This window comes from Pan paniscus, chromosome 11 (genome assembly GCF_029289425.2).
Source record: "Pan paniscus chromosome 11, NHGRI_mPanPan1-v2.0_pri, whole genome shotgun sequence".
Classification (NCBI taxonomy): Eukaryota; Metazoa; Chordata; class Mammalia; order Primates; family Hominidae; genus Pan; species Pan paniscus.
The window spans coordinates 97012926-97025369 of NC_073260.2; the positions used below are offsets into that span (position 1 = coordinate 97012926).

The window sequence follows — 12444 nt, forward strand, 5'->3', positions numbered from 1 at the left end:
TCTGTGTCAGGCAGTTCATGGTATTTTTCAACAATCAGAAAATCCTGGGGAAGGCAAACTGTTTCCCCCTCTCTAGGTGCCTTGGAAGTGGCCGTTGTGGACCCAGAGATCATCCTTTCTGATCTGACACCTTCTTCACTGCCCTGGCCCAGTGTCTTTTCTGCAAGGCTGGAAGCCCCCTTAGACTGGTCATGTCCCATCTCTTTCCGGAGGGAAGATGATCCCAAAGACGACTTTTCTCTCCACGGTGCTGCCATACCGCAGGCGGCCGCCAGGGGTCCCCGCTCGGCGTCCCCGCGAGACAGTCGAGCCCCGGCCGGCTGCGCGGCGCGCTGGGTGCATGTGGGGGCTGCTCCGGAGCGACGGCGGCTGCAGCTGGAGCCAGGCGCTCGCCCGTCCGCCGGTTGGCTCGCCGGGACCTCGCGCACCGGCGGCAGAGTCCCTTGCGTGGATTGGCAAGCGACGCCCCACCTGCCCCGAGCTCACCATTTTCTTTCGCGCTGGCTGCAGCTGACCCGGCGAAGGGAGCCGACCGGGCCCTGGGCTGGAGGTAAAACCCCACGGTGAGTAAGAACCCGCTCCAAGCAAGGGGAGGCGGCGCAGCCCGGTGGCTGCTCGCTCCCGATCTCGCCCGGGCGAGCGGCGAGGTTTGGGGCGCACCTGGGCGCGGGTGCAAGAAGGTGCGGGAGGCGGCGGACCGGTCTTCTGCCGGCCGGCCACGGGCTTCCGGGGCTGGAGTCCTCTTCAGACCCCTGCCGGCGCCTGGGTTTCTGGCCGGCTCCTCGTGTGCACTTCCCGGCAGGAACAAGGGTCGCCCACTTTCCACCCCGGGATCTGTGTCCTTGATTTGAAAAGATATAAATCAATAAGATCGTCCTTTCGGGGTGCAAGACTCCGAGCCCATCCCCAGCTGCGGACGCCTGCAGGGTGCGTGTTGGGCTGTGGGTGGCGGGAAGACAAACTTTTACAAAAGTGCGCCTGGGCTGGGGGACAACGCTTGGGCGTCCTGATCCTGAGGGAGGAGTCTCGGCTTGGGGCAGCGTAGGGGAAGTCCGCACCGTCAGCCAGGTCGCCCCCGGGGCTGACGATGCCTCACGGAGGTGGGGAGCGTGTAAAGGCCGTACAAATCGCGCTTAACTTTGGGGCCAACAACTGTCAAACATCTGGAATCCCAGCCCCTCCCTTTCCCTGAACTGGGGAAGAAGGTAGAAACCCAACTTTTCTTTGATTGCCCCTTCCCACCTTCAGACCCCTGCTGGGAGGGTAAAGCGCCGACCCCTGGTGCCTGGCAAGTACCAGAGACCCTAAATCTCTCGGGATCCCCCCCTCGCGCTCTTTCCTGACCCTCTCCCCTAACCCTCCCCACAGAGATCTCGCTACGCAGCCGACTGAGATCGTGGCGAATGGCCTTTTGTTTCTCCGCGTTTCCCCTATTGTTTGCCTTTCCAACATCTGGCGGGGCTTGGGGAGAGAAGGAAGCCCCTCTGGTCCCCCTCCCCGGCCCCCACGCCAGCTCCGGCAGAGGATCCCAGCTGGGAAAGTGGAGGAGCCCGACCCCAGCGAGGCCGCCCCACCCCGCCCTTGTGGTTAGAGGGCGGAGGGAAAGTTGTTCCTTCCCCGCCTCCGCTGCTGCCTGTGGCCCAGGGCGCATTTCTCAGATCTCAGCCCAGGCGCGCCGCAAAGGCGCAAATCCGAGAAGGTGCTGCTTTCGAGACAGTGGAAGCGCGTTCCGCCTCAATCCAGAGCGTCCAGTGGTTGGTTCCAGAGGATTTCAATCTCTAGCCAAAGGCGTTGGGGCTGGGCCGCTGCTAGGGCAGTGGGAGGGGATCGGGGCACCTTTGGCAGGCGGAAAGCTGAGATTCTGGGGTCCACAAGTTTCCAAGGGCGGGAGGGCAGGCTAGTCGCCAAAAAGAGAACAAAGATGCAAATAACGAGGAAGCCTTATGACGTTGCCTGGAAATAGTAGTGTGGTGGTTCACTCCGGAATGAACGTGGAGTTCTGGCTTTGAGTACCGCTCCAAGTTTAAATCCCAAGTCCCCTTTCTTCATTGTAGAAAAAGAGGACTCAGACGACGCAACACAGATACGGCTAGAGCACAGTTCCTGCTTCCACATCCCAGAGAACAAGTGGCTTAGGATGGCCCCGAGTTCCCCTGTGGGTGCGCTTGTTGGGTTGCAGGCGGCCCTGTTTCCCTGCACAGTTAGATGCTTACACATTGTGTTCATTCTTAGTGTGGATTATTGATTAAAGAACTGGAACAAAAGCAAAGTAGCTACTCTGAGAAGGCAGGGTCCCCAGATGGTGCCCAGCGAGTTGTCTTGCCTCTGAGGGGAGGCTGACTGAGACTGTGCACCTGTTAGAACCTATACTACCCCATAGCCTTGCAGTTGACCTGCTGTTGCCAGCTTTTCCTGTGGGATCCCCAATGAGTCCCTCTTCCAAGGAAGCTCAATTACACTTTTGATTCCTCCTCAACCCAGGGGAAGAAGGAGGCTTCTGTAGGAACATTATGATCTATGTACCCACTCGGACATTGTCAGTGGATACCAGAAGCTTGGCTCTGCACAGCTCTGAGAGTTTTCCCTTTGCGAACTCAACAGAACTTTTGAGTTTCCATTTAACAAAAAAGAAGTGAGACGGCTAAGCCAGGAATGTGACACATAGAGCACTTTCTCTAGTGATTTCTGGATATTATATCTCTTTACCTTCCCAACGGTGGAACCAGGAAAAGAAAAAAAAGCAACATCTTTGAAGTACTGCAAGGCACTTTACAAACATTTCATTATGAAAATGATCCCCAAGGAAGGATTCCTTTGAAATTTAGCAGCAGCAACCCAGAAGCAACAAAAAAGACCAAAGTTACTCAAGAAGTACCCAAAGGCATCATTAACAAAGTAAAAGAGCATTTCTTGTCTTGGCCTACCCCGCTAAGGAAAACAGGGTAATTATAGTGGAAGTTAAGCTTGTACAGTTTCTTTTAGAATTAAAAATTTCTTCCCAAAAAAATCATTATAGGAAAAAATAGAAAATATCGATAGGTGAAAATGAATGTAAAAGGGGGAGATATTATAAACCTATTTCCTTGGAATAAATTTCTGAAGACGTGATACCTAGGTCACAGGGGCTGATGCGTTCTTTAGGATATTGAAGATTGCCATATTTCCCTGTAGAAAACATGTCCCAGTTTACTTTCCTCCCAGTAATGCACAAAGGCTCCTATACCTTACACTCCACTCACATTTTATATTGTCATTCTTTTTCTTTTCTGTCATACTGATGAGAGTATCTTGTCATCTTATTTTGCATTTAAAAATCAAGTTAGATTAAACATTTTTCACATTGTAGTATTTCTTCCTTTGTGATGATGTCAGTTTGTGCCCTTGCTTTTTTTCCAGTGGAGATGTTATCCTTTTTCTTTTGATTAGATGTGATCTTTAAAAGAGCATACTGTTCTGACTTCTACCCCTGCCACACATTCAGAAAATGTATATTAACTGAAAGCGCTCAGCTTTCTCAGCCATTCTCTTTCCTCCAGGATAGCAAACACTTGGCAGGACTGCAACCATAAATGACTAAAGTAATTGACATCATTCCAGTAAAGTTATTAGAGAGAACAGGCAAAGACTTTATTAGAGAAAGTCATGAAAAATAGCAAGTATATATTTTATGCTCAGTAGCTTGCATGTCCTAACTCCTTTACAAGCTTGTAGTACTATTTTTAATTTGGAACAACTCTGCTGATAGTTATTTTTACTAAATGGTTTGCACTAACTCATTTTATTGTCTGATCCTTCTGCTGATAGCCTGCATATACCATGATCCACAATTTGTTCTTGTTCTTTTAAACATCTCTTCTAACTTCTTGGCTGAAATTTGCCTCAATTTTATCATAAGACTTTCTTTGGCTATAACATTTGGGCCCTGCGCTTGGAATAATCTTGAATCTGAACAGTTTGGCAGCATGCTATTAGTGGCATGAGCAGGAAATGGCTTCCAAGGGCAGAACCAGGTACATTTCAGATATATTTCACCCTTTTTTCGTGCATTTGCATAGCCACAATCTCTGTTAATTCTTGCTTGAAGGTAGATGATTCTGAAATGGGGTAGAGGTGCGAGAGGAAGAGAAAATCCATGTCAGCTAGGTGGTGAATTAATATAGATGAAGGGCCGTGCTAGAAAAGTAAATAATCTAGGTAGTCTGGCTGCAAAGTAACTTTTAAAAAGATAAAAGATATTAAAGTATTATGTATTATTGGAATAGCTAGTTAAATTAACTCACAGAATGTAGTCTTCTAACTAGGAAAATCTAATGTAAAATTGTTCCATATTATGACTCTGGACATTTTATTTCAGGCACATGAAAAACAGTAAAAGACAGATTCTGTACCATACTTTTCCACAGCATTTTCCATGCCTTTAGATGTAGGAATCAAACAATATACATCAGGAATGAAGAGTGTGCTACATTAGAATCATAGACTCTCAAAGGTTAAATGAAAGCTTAATGGTCATCTAATTCAACCATCCATGCAATTTCACTATGGATCTTCACTCTTAAAGTAATGAAATACCATTCCACAAGCATCAATTCAAACAAACCAAGCTGAGAAGGAAATGGGCCAGAAATGTCAACCTTTTTCCCCGAGCAGGAGGGGGAAAATGCAAGAGTATTGACTCTAGGGAGCATGTATAAGCTCTTTTAATGTGGTGAATTTTCATAGGATAAGCAACCTTGGCAGCAAAACAGTTAAGTCATTGAAATGTTACCATTTTGCAACATTCTCTGCTCCCTATCCTCTAGCCATTGTCTTGGTGAAGTCCACAGGTGGTATATATAGCAAAACTCTTTCAAAATGGCCACAGAAAAGAGGAAGAGAGAATAGAGGCAGACGGAGAGGGAATCTTATTCCTTTAAAAATGTCTTAAAGACTTTCTAAGGAGACTCTTGGTCACCCTGAGGATGGTTGGCATTACCTCTCCTTAGAGAGGTGAGTGTCCCTGATGTTCCGAGGCTACCAGTCCAACTGAGGACAGGCTTACAGGATAGCACAACAATCCTTAAAAAGAAGATGGAGGAGGAGAAGGAGAAAGAGATTTCGGAGGGAAAAGGAATTTTAATTCCAAAAATATACCTTATTTCCTCCTGAATAGAGCTGTAAATTTGTAAAAGTAGTACAAACATCTTCTGATTTCCACTCGGACAATCTCCCAGGCACAGTCACTGTATTTCTTTTCTTTCAGGAAATTGTCTATCCTGTGGAAATATCTCCTCAGTTCCAGGCTGCTCAGCTGGGGGACCCTGGCTTCTGAGGGTTTCATCTCATTCTCTTTCATTTCTTTCATGTCTTCATTTTCATTCTCATCTTCCTCCAAGCATTGGTTCAGGTACTCTGCTTGCTGATCAAGTCCTATTTGGATTTGTTTGAGGTGTCTCTCTTTCCAATATTTGAAGGTGTGTTGGCTGAAGATGTTGAAGGCCTGCAGGGACATTTCATAGAAGGCCTTCTTGATGTCCCTCTTCATAGGTTGGGTGTATTGCAGAAACTCTTGGGGCAACTCAAAAGCTATGTTTTCTCGTAAACATTCTACAGGAAATGAATTGCTCATACTACTCAGATGTCTCAGATTTTGCCAGGTGACTCTTCTCAGGTGAACGTTCAGTAAGTTACAGTCCAGGGATAGGGTGCCAGCAACGAATATACCCATAAGGATCTCAAGCCACAAACACTTTTGAATCATATCAGGTTTGGTGCTCATTTTTTTTTTTTCAAGCTAAAAAATCCAGAAGATGTGTATATGACAATGATGTTTTGAGTATTCCTTCATGTGCCTTTATATACCTGAATATCTTAAGCAGGAGGAGTTTTCTCATTCGTCATTTCACAGTTAACCAAGGTTGCGGCCCCTTTCCTTTGCCTCTGAGGCTTTTTTTTTTTTTTTTTTTTACTTCGGGTGACTATGCCGACTTTGGAAGTGATAACTTTTTTTTTTTCCCTGAAAAATGAGCAAAGTATTACCATCGTGTTACCTTAAATGCCTGGATGATCCATCCCAGCACTAAGGAATCATCATAACAAGACTGATGCAGGGTATTTCAGAAAGCCAAAAGCTGTGAGTCCATGCACTCACTCACTCACTCACTCACCCAAATCTATTACATAAGAGGGAGTGATCCTTCATGAAAATATATTTTTTGTACCTGGTGCTATAGCCAAACATCCTGTCTCATTGAGTTAATCATAGACATTGACCAAATGACTGATTATTTGATTGCTAGGTCACCAGAGCACAGTATAGTTTAGGTTTTTCCAATTTTGTTAAATTAAGCTTCTATATTTGGATATTTTCTCTTTTTGATTTTTCTGGATCTCCAAAAAGATGAAGAATAGAGCTGGCACTTACTAAGTAGGAGACTAAGTTGGCTTGGTTTTCTGTTGCATTAGAAAATGTTGATAATCTCTAAATATCCTTTTCTTCAGTTAAATCCATCCTGGACTTAGCCTTCCATATGCCTCTGATACCTTTCTTAAAAGTCCTGGGGGGGTTTTATATTTGAGAATATCTTTTTGCCTCATTAACTTCTCTCTTGTAGTATCATTTTCTTTTCTTTTCTTTTCTTTTTTTTTTTTTTTTTTTTTTTTGGTGCAGTTTAGGCAGTATTTTTAAACTTTTGCTTGATTGCTTGATTATTATATCTTCTTGCCTGGTGGTTCTGGATTCTGTAAAGGCTTTTGTTTGCTCCTGTGTTTGTTGTGCACTGAGGAGGTATGTGAGTAGGAAGTCACCCATTTAGCTAAGTGAATTCCTAGCTGGACCAATGTTACTGTGGTAATGATGGCTATCTATTGTTTATGGTTTTTACTTTGTTTGACCAAATAACCTTCCTCTGATTATGGTTAAAGCAAATGGATTCTTTTCTCCAGGAAAATAAAATGGGTTGTCATTTTAAAAAGGTAGCTTATTATATCTTCTCAAGAAAAAAAAGATATACATTAATTTGCAATTAAGTCATTGTAAAATGGTAAATAGCCACAGTTCCACAAACATGGCAGACTTTGATTGAAAAGTTGGCTTAAAAAGTTCTTGTCTAAATCAGTTGACTGCACCAAAGGCTAATTGTGGGTAAGTGGGATTTCTTAAAATCCTGGCTTTTAGGAAAGGTTTCTTATGGAAAAAAAAAAAAATATATATATATATATATATATATATATATATTATTCTATTTGTTCCATCTACATAAATTCTGATTTCATGGGCAGATTTCTTGGGCTGACCAAATTTGAAAAACATTAAGAAAACAAGCCCTTTTATATAGCATTATAAATTGACACAACCTTCCTAGAGAGGAAAGTGGTGATATGGATCAAAAGCCTTAAAAATGTACATAATATTTGACTCAGCGATTGATCCTCTAGGAACTGATTCCCCAGAAATAATGATGATGCCCTTAAAGACTTAGCTGTAAGGAAGTTTGTCACAGCAAAAAATGGAAAACAATTTTAATGTTCAGCAATAAATACTTAGTTAAGTAAGCCATCAGTAGAAAACATATATGTAAGCACTAAAAATTATGTGTGGGAATATATTTGGTCACTTGGATAGATACACTTTGTAGTTTAAAAAACAAGCTTATATTTGCATATAGAGGCTGATACCACTTTTGTTAAATATAGACATATGCATATATATATATATATATACGGAAAAAATGTCTTGATATATATGCGAAAATTTTGAGTCACTATCTCTAACTGGAAGAATAATGGGTGGTTTTTATTTTTATATTTTTATTTACCTAGATTTTTTAAGTTTTCTGTGGTGAGCAAGTATTTCTTTTTCTTTCTTTCTTTCTTTTTTTTTTTTTTTTTTTTTTTTTTGTGAGACGGAGTCTTGCTCTGTCTCCAGGCTGGAGTGCAGTGGCGCGATCTCGGCTCACTGCAACCTCCGCCTCCCGGGTTCAAGCGATTCTCCTGCCTCAGCCTCACAAGTAGCTGGGATTACAGGCACGCGTCACCATGTTTGGTTAATTTTTTTGTATTTTAGTAGAGACGGGGTTTCACCATGTTGGCGACGACGGTCTCGATCTCCTGACCTCATGATCCGACCGCCTCGGCCTCCCAAAGTGCTGGGATTACAGGCGTGAGCCACTGTACCCGGCCAAGTATTTCTTATTTAATAAGAGAAGGCTGTTTTTAAAAGAAGATACATTTAAAAAGGAAAAATTATTATACATCTGAAATGGGATCAATACTACTTTATTTGTTTAAACATTTCTACTCTAGAGTATTTTGAAAGAAAATGTGGATTCTCCCTAAGGCTCAGTTCCAATCAGTTGATATGAATAACACACAGTATGTGGGAATATACTATTCTTGCAGCCATGTTTATACATGTATATATACTTATAATTACACACACACACACACACACACACACATTCTATAAAGTGCAAAGCCTCTCTGAGGGCCATGGCTTTTTACATACCTCATATAACTTCTCTACCTAAAACTTCTTGAACTGTTCCAATTAGAACTGCTTGTTCCCCATTTTGCTTTTACGATGCCTTGGCCTCCTTAACCATGGGTTTTAAAAAATAGATAATTGTATAAGTGTTGGTCTCCCAATTTAGTGCATTCCCCCCTTCCCTGAAATTGCCCGTGGTGCTTAGTATACTTTTCACTAGTTTGAGACAGTTCAATGATACTAACCAAGCTAAAAGATTGTTCAATTCTGCTCACAGGTGTTGGAGATGGCTGCACATTTGGCTATTGTCATTCGTCTTGAAGTTGCCTGTATTTTCAGCCATGCACAGTTTTGTCATCTTTAGCCCTCTCACCCCAAATTTCCTCCCTTTACTATAATTCCATATTATATTCTCATTTATCTAAAAATGTACTTTTGTGTTTATGACATTTCTGTCACTGGCCTAGGTCCTGAAGAAGGAGGAATAAGTTGTAGTGCATGATCTCGAGGAGGCTGTGGTTGAAGAAGCAGGCATGTTCTGAGTGTTTTAGGCAGGAGGAGTAATTCTTAGGGTTCCCCAAGAGCAAGGACTCCATTCCCCATGTTCTGTAAACGTTAATAGATGCTGATATTGACAATATTCATGACAAAGAAGGAAAGATGGTTGGCGTACACATCTGTTCTTCTCCCACCATTAGGATTGCCTGTCTTTGCAGATAAAAATGTAGAACACTCATGCAATATTTGGGACATACCTACTAAAAAGTCATTCATTGTTTTTCTGAAATTCAGATTTAACTGGGTGTCTTTATTTTCTCTGGCAACCCTATCCACCATGAAAGCTCCCACTGACCTCTCACAACAGAGCTCAGACGTGACATCCCCTGCAGAGAGCCATTCCTCTGCTACTCTTCCTCCTCCTGCAGAGTTACATTTGATTGCATTTCTCTATGCTGGCTTTACATGTGCACATACCCCTAACAAGTGTACATGGCAAAGAGGTCACCTGTCATACTAAAACAAAATAATACTGACACACACAAACATACACACACTTGTACACTCACATATAATCACTCTGATTAGAAGCATTATTGAATGATCAGTCACTGGTCATACCTCTGTTCTGTAAAGCCAGAGGTATTGAATGTATCTCAAAAATATAATCAGAAAATTGAAAACAATGACAGTGTAAGGAAACATTTTGACTCCTAAATTTGTCTGGCATAACTGCTCAGTTTGTCATCAGTAGGCTATGCACTGACATGCTAACATGGTTTCCATGATATCTGTTCTTATTTCCCTGGCATGGCTTGAGATCGTTTATACATGTTCAGGCTTTCCTCAGAGGGAGGGCTGGTTAGCAGGGGCTGCTCTGTTGTTTATGGAATTGTGTGGTGTCTATGTGGATTATGAGATTAACTGTAATGGACAAGGCAGAATTTGGCAAAATGGAGATGAGACATTTCAGTCTAGACGATATAGCTGTGATTCAGCTGAGGGGCATTTGGCATCTACTGATAAGATTTATTGTTCTCCATGAAAAGACAAGTTTCGAATCAGGACGAGAGTAACACATTGATCATCCATATTACTCAATTCTTGAAAGTACATTGTTCCATTTGTAGGGTCATTAGGCGATTGAGCCCAGTAGAGAGCCCAGGAAAAGGAAGCCTTGTGTCCAGGCCTAGCGGTACTTCCCATGGGGCATGCAGAGGATGGTCATCACAAGGTTGTGTGCAGCTATTTTATCCTCAGACAAACGCAGTCACCTCTGGCAACTAGATGTTTCACTCATTCTCACTGCCTCAGCATTGGGGTCAGCCTCATTTGGGGCCAGCTTGTCTTCTGGTCCCTTTCTTGGCTCTTCTCTTAATGATGACCCTGATAGAGAAACTGATAATGACTATTTAGGGAATACCGTGGATATGTGCATATGGTAAAAATTCAAACACTTCAGGGCAAGCGAAAGCTTTGCTTAACAGCTCAGCCTCATGTCATGCTCCTCTCCTCCCCTGCGGCAACTACAGTTATCAGTTTGGTATGTGTCCTTGTTTGATACCTTTCTCTCTACTAAGCAATAAGTTCTGTGAGGGAAGGTATAACAACTGGCTTGTTTGCTTTCTCTTAAATGCTCATAGGGAATGGGAGAGACCTGGATCATATCCATGGGTGGCAGTAGGAGGACTTGGGTGTATATATTTTTAAAATTGGCAATACAGGATTATAAAAATTGTGGTATGCTTTGAGGTTGAATCCTAGAAGTTTATCTGTGTGACTGTATATAGGATATCATTTGGAGATGATATTAAAAATCTATATTATCAGCCCTTTATGGATATGAGGTCCAGGATAAATGGCTCACCAGACCTCGCCTGTGAGAGAGCCAGGCTATCACAGCACCTGGCCCATAGTAGGTGCTCAATAATTATTTGTTGGATGACTGAATGATGATAATGAAGTCATGTCTTAATGACAGTAAAGTTATTTGGTGGTTTGGTTCTTTTTGTGTAGGGATATGGAGAGGACAAAGTCAGATGTCGGGGAAAATTAAGGGAATTAACAGAGTGGTAGATGGCAACTTAGGTGTCCATTTAATGTCCTGTACTACTTCTGGTGCATTCTCCTTGGGATTCCCCGAGGCTGGTCAGATCATGAGCACTTTCGTACCTCTACTCTAGTGATGTCACACAGTTTTGTATTGCTTGGTTGATTCATATGTCTTCCCCTCCAGAAGAAAAATGTGTCTTTCTTAGTTTTGTATCTGTGGCACCTCTTACACAGTAAATGTTTGTTTAATCAAAAACTGCCGTGTGACTTCTTATAGTTCTCAAATCTGATTGAGTAATAACCTGTATAGGCAAAAATGCTGAGAAGTTCTAAGACCATTCCTCTCCACCACCCCCTTTTGCTGCTTTTTTGTACATGATGCTCCCTGTAGCTGTCATTTAATTTTATCAACCTTAGAGGGGCTCTTTGGACAAACTAATATCCAGTTGTCTTTTCCAGCCCAACTGAAGATTATGCACATAGTAACTTCCCACCCAGAAATAATTTGAGCTGTTGGAAAAGAATCCCTGATAAAAAGAAATGTAGCATGATGGAATAAGTATCTCAGTAAATAAACGTGTACCATCAGTAAAACCTACTCTCTGTTTTAGGATTACCAGAACAGCCTCCATCCATATCCTCCTTTCAGTGTTGATTTCCCTGGGTCCTTTTGAGCCCGAATGGGGCTTTTACTTCTGAGGATGTTAGTAAGAATTTCAGATGGCAGGCATGAAAAATGGATGTCACCTACCAGAATAATCCTTCTCTTTACTCAGTGAATAGATGTGGATTTTTTCCTAGATCACATCCAAGAGTGGCTGTAATTGGGAAGAAATGATGAGCGTGCAGTGGGTGATGGACAGAAATGTCCTCTTGTCTTGGGTAAACATTTTAAAAGGAGTTGGCGTTGTGGAGATGAAGACAGTGTCTTCTTTTAATTACCGTCAGCTTGCATATGGTCATAAGGTTTCTTGACATTTCTGAAGAACAAAGAAAGGTATTATGATAGAAAAATTTAAGTTGGCCTTACTTAGCCTGGCAGAGGATTCACATGCTGCAAATTTAAGGATTTCTTAAGTGTCTGAACAATGCCTGAGGTTGGGGGTGGTATCTAGGAACAATCTTCTAGAGCAAGGGGGTGGAGTAAGTGGGGAGGGGTCTCTTTTCTTCCTGCCAACATCCCTCCCCTGAGGTAGCCTGAGAAGAAGCTTGGAATGGGTTTCCTGAGAGATGCTAGACTTTTTCCCCATGTCTGAAATTAAGTTATTTATATACTCACTTACTTGTTTGTTTTCTTTGTTTTCCATTTTATCCCCGGTGTTTAGCATACAGCGTGCACTCAATAAATATTTATTGAATGAATAGATATGCATTTCAGTATTTTATCTTATGAGTATATTTTAATCTAAATTGAATATCAGATCAGTTCA

At 42.5% G+C, this 12444-nt stretch overlaps 2 protein-coding genes across 3 annotated transcripts in view; one reads left to right on the plus strand and one right to left on the minus strand.

Annotated features, from left to right (window-relative positions):
* Positions 1-311: 311 nt before the first annotated feature.
* MOB3B (MOB kinase activator 3B) overlaps positions 312-12444 on the plus strand; it is a 201605-nt gene continuing 189472 nt past the window's right edge. For both annotated transcript variants that reach the window (XM_057298723.2, XM_057298722.2), the window contains exon 1: positions 312-563. The gene's annotated coding sequence lies outside the window, so the exon portion shown is untranslated. The remainder of the gene's footprint in view (positions 564-12444) is intronic.
* Positions 4882-7186, minus strand: IFNK (interferon kappa). The gene has a single exon (XM_008956113.5). The coding sequence runs from the start codon at positions 5756-5758 to the stop codon at positions 5135-5137; it is 624 nt and encodes a 207-aa protein (XP_008954361.2). The 5' UTR covers positions 5759-7186; the 3' UTR covers positions 4882-5134.

Excerpts from the sequence above, each read along its gene's own strand:
- IFNK (XM_008956113.5), bottom strand. The coding sequence starts at position 5,758 with ATGAGCACCAAACCTGATATGATTCAAAAGTGTTTGTGGCTTGAGATC.